General features: G+C 37.0%; 1 protein-coding gene across 1 annotated transcript in view; it reads left to right on the top strand.

Moving 5' to 3' along the window:
* TPO (thyroid peroxidase) overlaps nt 1-12,706 on the top strand; it is a 55,927-nt gene that overhangs the window by 11,861 nt on the left and 31,360 nt on the right. The window contains exons 3-5 of the mRNA XM_087923633.1: nt 983-1,140; nt 4,002-4,134; nt 11,744-11,873. Of these exons, the coding sequence (XP_087779759.1) occupies nt 983-1,140; nt 4,002-4,134; nt 11,744-11,873 (421 nt within the window). The remainder of the gene's footprint in view (nt 1-982; nt 1,141-4,001; nt 4,135-11,743; nt 11,874-12,706) is intronic.

The following is a 12,706-nucleotide window of genomic DNA, read 5'->3' on the forward strand; positions in this document are numbered from 1 at the left end:
AGACAAAAGCAGAACTAAACTTCCAATAAAGGATTATTCTGCAACCACTTCTGCAGACAATGTCTCTTTATATCGCATCCTCTCAGCTGATAGTTGTTGTTGTTGTTGTTGCTGTTGTTGCTTTGTATCCCGATGAGGATACAAAAGAGCCATATGGCACTCAAAGAAGTGGAAAAAAATCAATTTATATGCCCCAAAGAAGCAGATGATATTTCAGAAGGTCAGTAAACATTGTGAATTATTCTACAATCATCAGCGTTAGAAGTTATGAATGAAATAGAAAAGTTTTGTTCCACATATTGTAAGAGTTTTCTTTTAGTGCAATATAGACTCTGGTTCAGGTGAATTTGTGCCTGTGCATTTTTAACTCCCTCACATTTCATGCTAAATGCTTCAATCCACCTTCATAAAAAAAATTTCCACATGTAGTAATCTCAATCATCTCCACTTTTCCATCCTGGACAGAAGAGGAACAAATCAGATTTCAGTAAATAATCAGTAGGTAGGTATTAGTTCAGGGCTGTCAAACTCCTGGTCCATGGACCGGATGCATCACACTTTGGCCACGCCCAAGCCCAGTTTACCAAAAATATGTCACACGATGCCTCCGTGACAACGTGAGTTTGACACTCCTGAAGGGAAGGGTCCATTCCATTTGTTCTTGAAGACTATCCTTAATACCCAAAGGAGCAAGCCAAACATCAAATATATGCATTAATATTAAAAGCCAGCAGAAAATATATTCAAAGCCTATGCAAGGGCAAATTTAAGTTTTTAAATTACATTCTTAAAGACATGCTGATGACTGTAATCTAGTTCACAGAAATATAAATAATTACTCCTTTCTATTGGACAATTATGTTTATTTAAGCGTCTTTCCTGGCAATAATAAAAGAGGCTTCTATTTCTGGCTTTCCCAGAGCACATCTAAACCCAGTGTAATTAAGAAATGCTATTATTCATTTTATTATTTCTGTTGTAGTCTTCACCAAAGAAGTCAAACACTGGCTTATGCAGTGTTTCCTAACTACCTGGAAGAAGAGACCAAGGTTTTATCTCGAGCAGCTGAAAAAATGGAAACCTCCACGCAAGATTTGAAAGGAAAACATCAAAAGCATAAACGCATGCTGTCTCTAAACGGTGAATAAATACCTAAGGATAATACTGGGAATGGAACCCTGTGGTTGTTTGAGTGGGTTGTGTCTCTTAGATTAAAGCAGTACCATTTTATTTTTTAAAAAAAACATTGCCATAGGTCAGACTTAAATTTATAGCAGAGCTTGAAGTCCCAGCTAAACACTTCAAATGTTTGATTTTTTTAAAAAAATGAAAGAGAGAAAAGAAAACACTTATAAAACTGTATTTTTGCTTGGGGGGCGGGAATCAAGTTTACCAAATAACAAGGACATATTAAAGCTGTGTATGATGATGAACTTAATTGCTTCTTCAGGATATTTAAATAGTTGCTGTTGTTTGTTGCATATAGTTTATTAGAAACAAAGGGGTTGCTCAGTTTCTAGCCGTATATATAAATGTTTGAGAAAGTTACAAACATTTGAGTTGTTAAAAATATTTTTCTTTATTTTTCTAAATGCCAAGGAACATTCATGCAAATTAGCAATTGGCATTTAAGCTTTTTGTGCTTATATTATTTATTTGCATAGTTTAAACCATTCGCTCCCTATATAATGAGTCAACAGGCTATGAATTTGACAGCTTTGTCAGAAATGGCTAATCTCTTGATGTGTACATACAATTATGGCCAGGCTAGAAGAGGGCCACCCTGAATTGTTATGTGCTGGCATTCAATATTGGGTCACATTGTTAGCGATTAATCAAGCTGAGCTGTGATCTTGTATTGCTGCTCATTTCCCTTGGCCCACCTGTATAGGTTGTAATTCTTAAGACCCCATCAATAGCCGGCATATACTGCTATACTTTCTGTCACAAAGATAACTGTGGTCAAAGATAGCATTGGTTCACTCAAGGACATCAAAGATAAAACAGAGGAGCATGCTACAGTGATGTTTCATAAAGCATGCCCAGGTCCAGAGATCATGTAGAAAAATGGCCACTGAAGTGGATCAGATGAAACTTTGAAGAAATTCCTTGAAAAGTTTATTAGACTCCACGGTTCTACATCTGTGGTTTCCACAGCTAAGCAGAGCATTTGTCAGATCTGTGGATACTTTAAAGTTACCATTAAATCATTACTACTAGTGGAACAATAAGAATTGAGGATAGTTTTGCTAATCACTTTGGGGAACAATATTTCACAAAATAGATCTAAAACAGTTTTTTTTTATAGATAGAAATGGATGAAGCTTTTATAGATTTCTCATGAAACCCATGCAGAAATGGCAATAGATCTGCAATATTTGTTTTAACTGTAGCATCAGCATCAATACTTTTGCAGAAAGCAATAGATCAGTTATTATCAAGCTGTCCAAGCTCCTAGAGCTATTTAGATGACATCACAATTATTGGAGAAAATTGCTAGGTGAATCTACATAATCTCAAGACAGCTTTGAAGAGACGAGCAGAACATGGTATTTGAGCATGACACAACAAACACAAAATCTTTAAAACTAGTATAACAAATTGAAGTCATACCATTGGTGCACAAAACCTACAGGAGTGTGCAGAGAAAAATCACACACTTCTGAATGACCCAAAATATGTCACAGCTTCTTAGTATGCATTAATTATTATGACCAATTCTTGACAATTTAGCCATCAACTAATGTGTCAGACCTTGAATACATTATTACAACTGGGTTGGACGTGATCGTGGAGAAACATTGAAAAGAGTTGTTATGATCTTCTCACAACTTGGAGGTTTCAGGAAAAAACATATTTGGAACACCTGCATGTTTTTCCTTATCAGGGAACCAGATGAATACTGTCTCTCCCCAGTATCAGCAACTCAGAGATATACTGGGATCTAAAAATGAAAGCATCTAGTCATCAAGATTTCTGTACCTAATCCATTTTCTCTTTCATGAATCTGTTTGTAGAAATCTTCACAAGAATCAGTTAACAAGAAATTCATGAGAAGCTTTCAGAGAAGCAAAGAAAATGGGGACATCATATATGATGTTTACCACCTTATAGCCCACATTAATCAGTGAAGCTGGCATGTGATTCCTCACAACATAATATGGTCATCGTTATCTCATGTGTCATGAGAGACTGCTTTCCCATAATGCTCTCTCATAGCTGTACAGAAGAACTATGCACAAGCAGACAGGAAACAGCTGTGTTTGGTTTGGGGAGTTAAGCAATTCAATAAATACTTGAACAGAAAGGATGTGCATCCTGATAATCAACCACTACTGGCAATTTTCAGTCCATAAAGAACAATTTCTCTTATAGCAAGTGCTCAAATGCATCATTGGGCTTGGTTCTTCGGATTGTACTGATATTAATCAGCATTCTAATCGATACACAGATATGCAGATGAGAACAGATTGTCTAATTTATCTCTACAGAAGAAACAATTTGTAATATCCAGTTCAGATGGAGACACTTTTTTGACATTGTTTTCTTTCCAGACCTTGAAAATCTTCCTATCACAGCTAAGATTATTTGAAGGGAAATTAAGAGTGAGCCAACATTCTCCTAAATCTAAGCAGCAGATGAGAGTAGCTGGAACATATGGCAAAAATCTCAGTTTGTGAAATGTTATCAGTATATTCATGAAGTTGACAGTGTCTGTATTATTTGGAACTGCCCTACTGTTCAAGCCAAGCTCTCAAATTTTGAATAATTGGATATTTTAGAATAGTAAAGATGAAGGCACTAGCTCATAGTTTTGTTCATGGCTTGGAATAGACTAATGGGTTGTTTTCAAAATATCAAAACTGCCTACTGAACCCAAAGGAAAGACCTGCCTTGGGTGCAGTAGGCAGTTAAAAAAAAGTCATATAGACTTTGTGATAAGGTTTGCTATTCGTAACACATTATTGATGGTAAGAATTATGGCATATTTTTAATTTCAGATCTGTTATCTAGTGAAGTTGTCTTTGTGGTTTCCAATATATCTGGATGTGTGCCTGAAATGCTACCACCCAAGTGTCAAAATAACTCTGCAACCAATAAGTACAGAAGCATTACTGGAGCCTGCAACAACAGGTAAATCTTAGTATCCGCATCTACTGCTAAATTAGTATTTGTTTTAAATCTTACTTCAGAGTTTAACATAGCGACAAATGAGGAATGTGCTGAAGTCAAAGAGAAATGAGAGAGTGGATTTTGGGATTTCACCAGCCTCATTCACGATTGGATGCAGAATATTAAATTATGGTTTAGTATTGTTAGAAATAAGTAAATTCAAAAAATAAAATAGTATATAAGATGCTTAAATGTTTTACAGATGGGGGTTGGACTGGATGAACTTGCAGGGTCCCTTCCAATTCTATTAATCTGTTATCAAATGAAATATATCTCCCTGTATATACATGCTTTGCTCTTATACTTTTGACGTGCTCCATTGTTAAGCCCTTTGATATTTTTATCTTATGTATATGCCTTTTATATTATTATGATGTTGGGGGGATGGGGTGTTGTTATAATCTCTTTGGAAAAGTGGTAGTATATGATGAGCTTAGAAAGAGGCCCTGATGAGGAGATGCTACATTCCTTAAAGATGCCACGTGTGCAGCCAAAGTAAGAGGTAGGGTGGGCATGGATGAGAACATAACAAAGGAGGCAATTCTTCCTGGAGACATCCTGGGATTAGCTGCAACACCTGAGGGCAAATCCAATGAGCTTGAACTTGGGAGGGAATGAGTCTCAAGAAGAAGGGAACTTGGGTGACAAGATGAAATTGTATATAAAGTATGTTTTGAGGTTTTAAAGGTGTGGCTTTTGAACCTGCTTGATTTTGAACCTGCTTGTTAAGGTTCTAAAGACCAGTGATGCTTTGCAAACGGCCTTATTATTCTTTTTTTTAAAATCCTCTTTGTTTTCAATGATCCAAGTTTTTTTTTTTTTTGTTGGCTTTGAGTTATTTCCAACAGTATGATGTACAAACTGACTCGTGGTCTATTTTGCTTTACTTTCCCTGCAACTGCTGAGATTTGGTTCATTTAACAATGCGAGAACACAGATACGCATTCTTGTAAAAGCTGAAGCCTTGGCAGTGAAATAATGGGCATTTTGTAGATTCAGAAGACATGAGTCTCCCTGGGTAGATACAGCTACATTTAAACCCTGGACTATTTGTAGGTTGTCAGTTTATTCTAGCTGCATTATACAACCATATGGAGGAATTTAGCATATAAATCACATTTATGTTCAGGTACAAATTTATTTTAAGCCTATGAACAAAAGGTCTTTTATGTACAGATCACCACTTGGCAGACTGTGGACTGTATCACTGTTTTTTACTGCCGTCACTTGAGAGATTTTAAATGAATACAATACTTTTACGCGCAGTAGCAGAACTATCTGGCCCACAGTGCTTTCAAGAGATCCATCTAATCATTTCTTTTTTAAAATTTATTTTCTTCCCCAGAAATCTATTAGAAAGCTTCTTCTCCCAGAAACAGTCAGTTGTCTGCTAAAATATTAAAGCAATCAAAACGAAAATAACTGGCTAAGCTGTTAAATTAACATATCATTATTTTTAATTGAGTGAAATAGCACTATATGCTGATTTTTATGCCATTTCAATAAAGACAAATCAACTGTAACTAATCTGAATGCTTTATTAAGGCATATGTCAACCTTCAAGTGTGAATTATCACAGTTAATTAAATGTATTACTGTCTCACGCTGCTTTGCAAATTGAGCCCTTTGGTATACTGAAGATCAATCAAGTATTAATAAAATAATTGTTCTCTACTTAGTGTCCACTCAGAAAAAAATCTTTGTATGAATAACAGTCTTCAGTTTTGCTTTTTTTTTTCCAGCCCCAATTTCCTCTCTTGGAGATTCAGATTATAGATAATGCTTTTAAAATGAGTGCTAGGACTTGTTTGCTTTGTAATTGTTATTCTTTTTATTATATCCTGTTTCTTCTTTGGAGACACAGAATAATCTATTTGAGTCTCTGTATTCCAAAACCATGACCCCATTTCCTCTGCAACCCCATCCCCTTTAGCTCTTCCTGCACGGCAAACTTTAGTGCTCCTTCATGGTCTCATCTGAAGTTCCAACAGGAAAATAAAAACCTAATTGAAAGGCCCTCCAAAGCAGGATATGATCAAGAAGTAAGGATTACATAGATGAGATGTTTAATGCAAGGTTTCACAATAAAACATCAAAAGTTGGAAACTGCCATCAATATCTCTAGCCCACTTTTGTTAGATAGATAGATAGATAGATAGATAGATAGATAGATAGATAGATAGATAGATAGATAGATAGATAGATAGATAGATAGATATAAGAGAGAGAGAGAGAGAGATGAACTCCTCTGTTATGTGTGAATTGTTTATGTCTAGCATTCTTCTTGATTCTTTCTTGTAGTCACCCACAATCATTCTCAATAATAGCTATGATGAGAAAAATCAAGAAAAGCAGATGAACATGAAGGGAGAGAACAGGACATCCTTCTTAGGGCTACCAAATCTGGGCTGAAATGATCTAAAGGTTGCAAAGAGATATAGACCAGTGGCCCCCAACCTTTGGGGCCCTAGTTCCATAGAGAAAGTTTTTTTTCTGAGGACTGGAGGGGGCATGGTTTTATGTGCTGCTTGCATCAGTGATGCTTCACTTGGTTGCATGGCCTGGTTTCTGGTATAACACACAACAGTGATGGGTCCACAGACCAGGGACCCCTGATATAGAGTGCTATCTTTTTACTGCTACTGAGCGATCATTCAACGAACATATTTGTAATCCCAGTTGTGGTAATCCCGAGTTTCTTGTCCCTTCTCAGCACTGAGTGAGAATGTCTGAAGATACAATCATTCAATCATGGTGGCGATAGGGACAATTGTGAAGCCAGACCAGTCCCCTGGCTCTTTGTAGGAACCTATCTTAAAACACCTCAGACAGTTGGCAGTCTAGCTGCCACTTCACTACATCCAGGGAAGGGATGCCACCACCTCTCTGAATAATTGCTTCTACTATTTCTTATTGTTGGGGAAAAAATTCTAACGTTGAACGGTAATCTGCCTTCCTGTAATCTAAATCCATTATTCTGTGTTTCCACATTCTGGAATAGGTCCTGATATGGGACTCCCTTTCAGGTTTTTAAAGAGGGTTATCATAACTGTTCCAATAATCATATCTCAAGATTAAACATACCCAGCTCTTGGAGGCTTTCTTTATAGGGTTCAGTTTTGAGTTCTCTGATCACTTTTGATGCCTTTCTTTGAGAGTTTTCAATTTCTCTGAACATTCTGGTGTCCGTAACTCTGCACCAAACTTGAGCTAATTTACAACGATTTGTTTAGTGACTCCTAACATTACAACTGTACTGGAAAAAAATGACCTCTAATCAGTCACATTTCTGCCATTGTAACATCCCCATGGTTATGAGATCAAAATTTGTGCACTGGGCAACCACCATGTATTTATAATAGTTGGTAGCAATAGCAATAGCACTTAGACTTATATACCGCTTCACAGTGCTTCACAGTCCTCTCTAAGTGGTTTGCAGAGTTAGCATATGGCCCCCAACAACAATCTGGGTCCTCATTTTACCTACCTCGGAAGGATGGGAGGCTGAGTCAACCTTAAACCTGGTGAGATTTGAACTGCCAAATTGCAGGCAGCTGGCAGTCAGCAGAAGTAGCCTGTAGTACTGCATTCTAACCACTGCACCACCATGGTTCTTATTTGTAATGTTCCCAGATGGCAAGCAAACCCTTAACAGCTGCAGCAATTTGCTTAACAACCAGGGCAGAAAAAGGTCAAAAAATCAAGTGCCACTCACTTAACAATCACCTTGCTTAGCCATGGACATTCTGGTCTCAATTGTGGTCATAAGTCAAGGGCTGCCTGTAAAGAACTTTGCAGAAATCTCTCTTAAAATGCATTGTGTTAAATGGAATAAAACTTCATTCTGTCTTGAACATGATTTCTGTTTTCAGTGGTATTAATCATCCTATCCATTGTTGTATGCCAATTTGTAAGCCAAAGCCATTTCTGAATAATTAATAGAATATTAAGAGTAAAGCAATGGCCCCCAACATTTTGGGGACTGGTTCTGTGGAGAGAGGTTTTTCCATGGACCAGAGGGGAAGTGGTTCCTCATGCTGCCTGCATTTTGCGGATGCAGCTTTGCTTGTTTGCACAGGCCAGTTTCGGGACTGCCGTGGCCCAATGCTGGTCCATGGACCAGAGATTGGGAACCCCTGGAACAGAGGGCTGGTTCTTGGAGCGTCTGGCTTTATAGCTCTCTTGCATTAAGAAACTGATGAGCACTCTCTGAATGCAATTTTCAGGCCAGCCATATGTTCACTTAATTTTGATGATATTCTTTAATTAGACTACCAATCATTGTTGGAAGAGACTTACAAATGTTTTGCCAAAATCAAGTTGTACTATGCCTAAATCATTTCCATAATCTAATAAAGCAGGGGTTTTTTTAAAAAAAAAAAGTGAGTTAAGATGAATCTGAAAATATTGTCTTTGCAGATCCGTGTTTGTTTATGTCTGATCATCACATTATTTTTAAACTGCTTCTCTTTATGATCTGTTCTAGAATCCCTCTAGAGATGAAAGTCAGATTGACTAGCCTCTAGTTTACTTCTTTGTTCCCCATTTTGAAAAGAGAGAGTAGCATTGGCTCTCCTCCTGGCATCTGACATCTGACACTTCAGTTCCCCAGGATCTAGCTAGCTAGCTAGCTAGCTAGCTATCTTCTATCATCATCTATCTATCATCTATCTATCGATCGATCGATCGATCTATCATCTATCTATCTACCTATCTATCTTCTATCATCTATCTATCTATCATCTATCTACTATCTATCTTCTATCTATCTATCTATCTATCTATCTATCTATCTATCTATCTATCTTCTACTATCATCTATCTATCATCTATCTATCATCTATCTATCTTCTATCATCTATCTATCTATCTATCTATCTATCTATCTATCTATCTATCTTCTATCATCATCTATCATCTATCTATCTTCTATCTATCTATCTATCTATCTATCTATCTTCTACTATCATCTATCTATCATCTATCATCTATCATCTATCATCTATCATCTATCTATCTATCATCTGTCTATCTATCTATCTATCTATCTATCTATCTATCTATCTATCTATCTATCTATCCTCTATCTATTTATCATCTATCATCTCTCTCTCCTTTTCTCCCTACCCCCCTCACAAAAAGAGGATTCTATCTATCTTCTATCATCATCTATCTATCTATCATCTATCTATCTATCTATCTATCTATCTATCTATCTATCTATCTATCTATCTATCATCTGTCTGTCTATCTATCTATCTATCTATCTATCTATCCTCTATCTATTTATCATCTATCATCTCTCTCTCCTTTTCTCCCTACCCCCCTCACAAAAAGAGGATTCTATCTATCTATCTTCTATCATCATCTATCTATCTATCATCTATCTATCTATCTATCTATCTATCTATCTATCTATCATCTATCTATCTATCTATCATCTATCTGTCTTCTATCATCTATCTATCTATCTATCTATCTATCTATCTATCTATCTATCATCTGTCTATCTATCTATCTATCATCTATCTATCTTCTATCATCTATCTATCTATCTATCTATCATCTGTCTATCTATCTATCATCTATCTCTTCTATCTTCTATCTATCTATCTATCTATCTATCTATCTATCTATCTATCTATCCTCTATCTATTTATCATCTATCATCTCTCTCTCTCCTTTTCTCCCTACCCCCCTCACAAAAAGAGGATTCTATCTATCTATCTTCTATCATCATCTATCTATCTATCATCTATCTATCTATCTATCTATCTATCTATCTATCTATCTATCTATCTATCTATCATCTGTCTATCTATCTATCTATCATCTATCTGTCTTCTATCATCTATCTATCTATCTATCTATCTATCTATCATCTGTCTATCTATCTATCTATCTATCTATCTATCTATCTATCTATCTATCTATCTATCTACCTATCTATCTATCTATCCTCTATCTAGTTATCATCTATCATCTCTCTCTCTCCTTTTCTCCCTACCCCTCACCTCTCTCAAAAAAAGAGGATTCATCTAGTTAGTTGTTTTTTTTAATTCAATTCATCTAATTTTGAAGTATGAATCAGATACTTTTTTGGCCCATATTTTTTATCACTCTCAAGCCTTAATTTTATCTTTCACCTGCCCTTCATAACTTCCGGAGCAAATTCTTTGCTAAAGAAGAATGAACCATATAATATCTTGAGTAAATCTGCTCCTGCTTTGCCACTTGGTTACCTGCTAACATTTTATTGCCTTCCCTGGGCAGTTGGTATATTGATTCTTTTTCTTTGGAATTTCATTTGAACACATCTAAAGAAGCCCCTTCTGTTTTTATTAGCATCTTTTTTCTAATATCAGCAAATTCTGGGCTCTCATTTTCCTCATGTTCCTCAGTTCAGGATTACTGTATCTCTTTGCCCTTTGTGGCCTGACCTTCTTTCCCGCTCCCTCCCCCTCCGCATCTCTCTGCATTTTCAACTCTTCATTAAATTTTATGGGCAATCATGCCAGCTTTTTCTTTGATTCCTCCTGATTAAAATTATTTGCAACTGTGCTTGTATTACCTCATGCTTTAGGACTTCCACCCATGTGAGGGCCCATCACTTCTTCCTTCCATTTAGCATCACTTTGGGTGTATTAACATCTGTTTGGGGAAGTCTAAGATACATTTGGCTACATTCAGCCTTTGTTTTCTCTTAAAATAAAATATTCCAGCATTACTTGGTCATTTTCTCCAATGTTCTGACTCTTTTCTGTCCCACTTGGAAGATGGACAGGCATAAGTAGATTTGTTGGCTGTAATAAAACAATAAGTTAAGGTAGGTCCCCACTTAACAATCATTTGTTCAGTGACCTAAGTTACCGTAGGACTGAATGAGTAATACTTATGCCTGGTGCTGCAGTGCTTCTGGGGGTCATATGATCAAAATTTAGGTGCTTGTCCATCTGCCCACATTTACAATTACAGGATGAGCTTCAAGTTTTCCCTATCTGCCCTGTGCTCTGCTGCTTCCGCTGCCCCAGTGACCTTCACCATCTTCTTCCTCCCACTGTTGATGAGGCATGCCCAGCCTGGCCCTTCACAAGGCAGCTACTGGCCATGCAAGGATTGGAGACTCTTGCAAGGCTATGGAAGAGCTTGTGCAACTTGATTGGCTTGCTCCAGTCAGCAGCAGCTACTGGCTGCACTCACTCTGGGCTGCAGCAGCTCCCATAGCAACCATTTACCTGCCCACCAGCCTGCTTGCAAGTCCTCCTGGACTTTTGACTTCCCACCAGCTTCCCCATTGATTTTGCTTGCTGGAACTTAGTAGGAAATTACAAGGAGGACCTCACCTAATGACCCATGATTCTCACTTAACATTGGCAAAGGGAACCACTAAAATTGTCATCACTCAGCGATGCAGTCACAGGACATCACTTTACACCTTAGTGACAGAAATTCCAATTGCTGTCATTAACTGAGGACTGCTTTTAAGAATATAACGGGAATTGCACATGGAATAGACTATTATAATGAATAATTGTAATGATATAAATTATTAATTATTTTAATTACACAGGGAACATCCTACTTGGGGAGCTTCTAACACTGCTCTGGCTAGATGGCTTCCTCCAGTTTATGAAGATGAACTAAGTCAGCCCAGAGGATGGAATCTCGGTTTCTTACATAATGGATTTCCATTGCCTTCGGTCAGTATAGGGTGAAATCGTTTTTCAAATTAAAGTTGCTTAGTAGGCATCTATACTGTGCTGAAACATAAGCTTTCAGGCAAGAAAAAAAATAAGGAAACACATTGAGAAGTAACTTTGTATAATCCAACAAAACTCAATCGAACAAACATAATCAAAGATCAGCCATTAACAATAATCAAAATCATCCTAAAAGAGACAAAGCAGTTCCAAAGGTAATGAAGAATAGAAAAGTCTTCATGAGGATGATGACATGTACCATATACCAACATAAGAAGTTCAAGAAACAGATTTTAGGTACTAGAATAGAATTCTTTATTGGCCAAATGTAATTGGACACACAAGGAATTTGTCTTCAGTGCAAAAGGTCTCAGTGTACATAAAAGATATAAATCATGATCATAGTCTAGATAAATACATTAATCATGAATCATAAGATACTACAGTAGTATCTTTGTACTTGTCCTGACCTAGGTTTCCTTAGAAAGCATAATACGCAAACTTAGTGCCAGCAAACCTCTCTTATTTCTTTTATTTCCACGGCTCTGAATTATGTTAATTCACAGCCTGCAAAGCTTCACAAACAGTCTTCCAGGGGAATGTTTATAAACATCCACCTTATCACACTTGGAATGCTGCCAGAGAACTAATTGCCAAACACAGCGCAAGGCCAAACTTGACACAGAGTCAAACAGAACTTTGCAAAGCTTGAATCGACCAGACAAACTAATTGTTTCCTGCAAAAGCTCACATCCTGTTCGCTCCTCTTTTATGTCCTATGGGAGGGGCCAATCATCTCCAAGGTGTGGCCTTACTCCTGAGTCAACCCTGCT

The sequence above is a fragment of the Pseudonaja textilis genome, chromosome 1, assembly GCF_049901715.1.
Source record: "Pseudonaja textilis isolate UNSWEBS1 chromosome 1, rPseTex1.2, whole genome shotgun sequence".
Classification (NCBI taxonomy): Eukaryota; Metazoa; Chordata; class Lepidosauria; order Squamata; family Elapidae; genus Pseudonaja; species Pseudonaja textilis.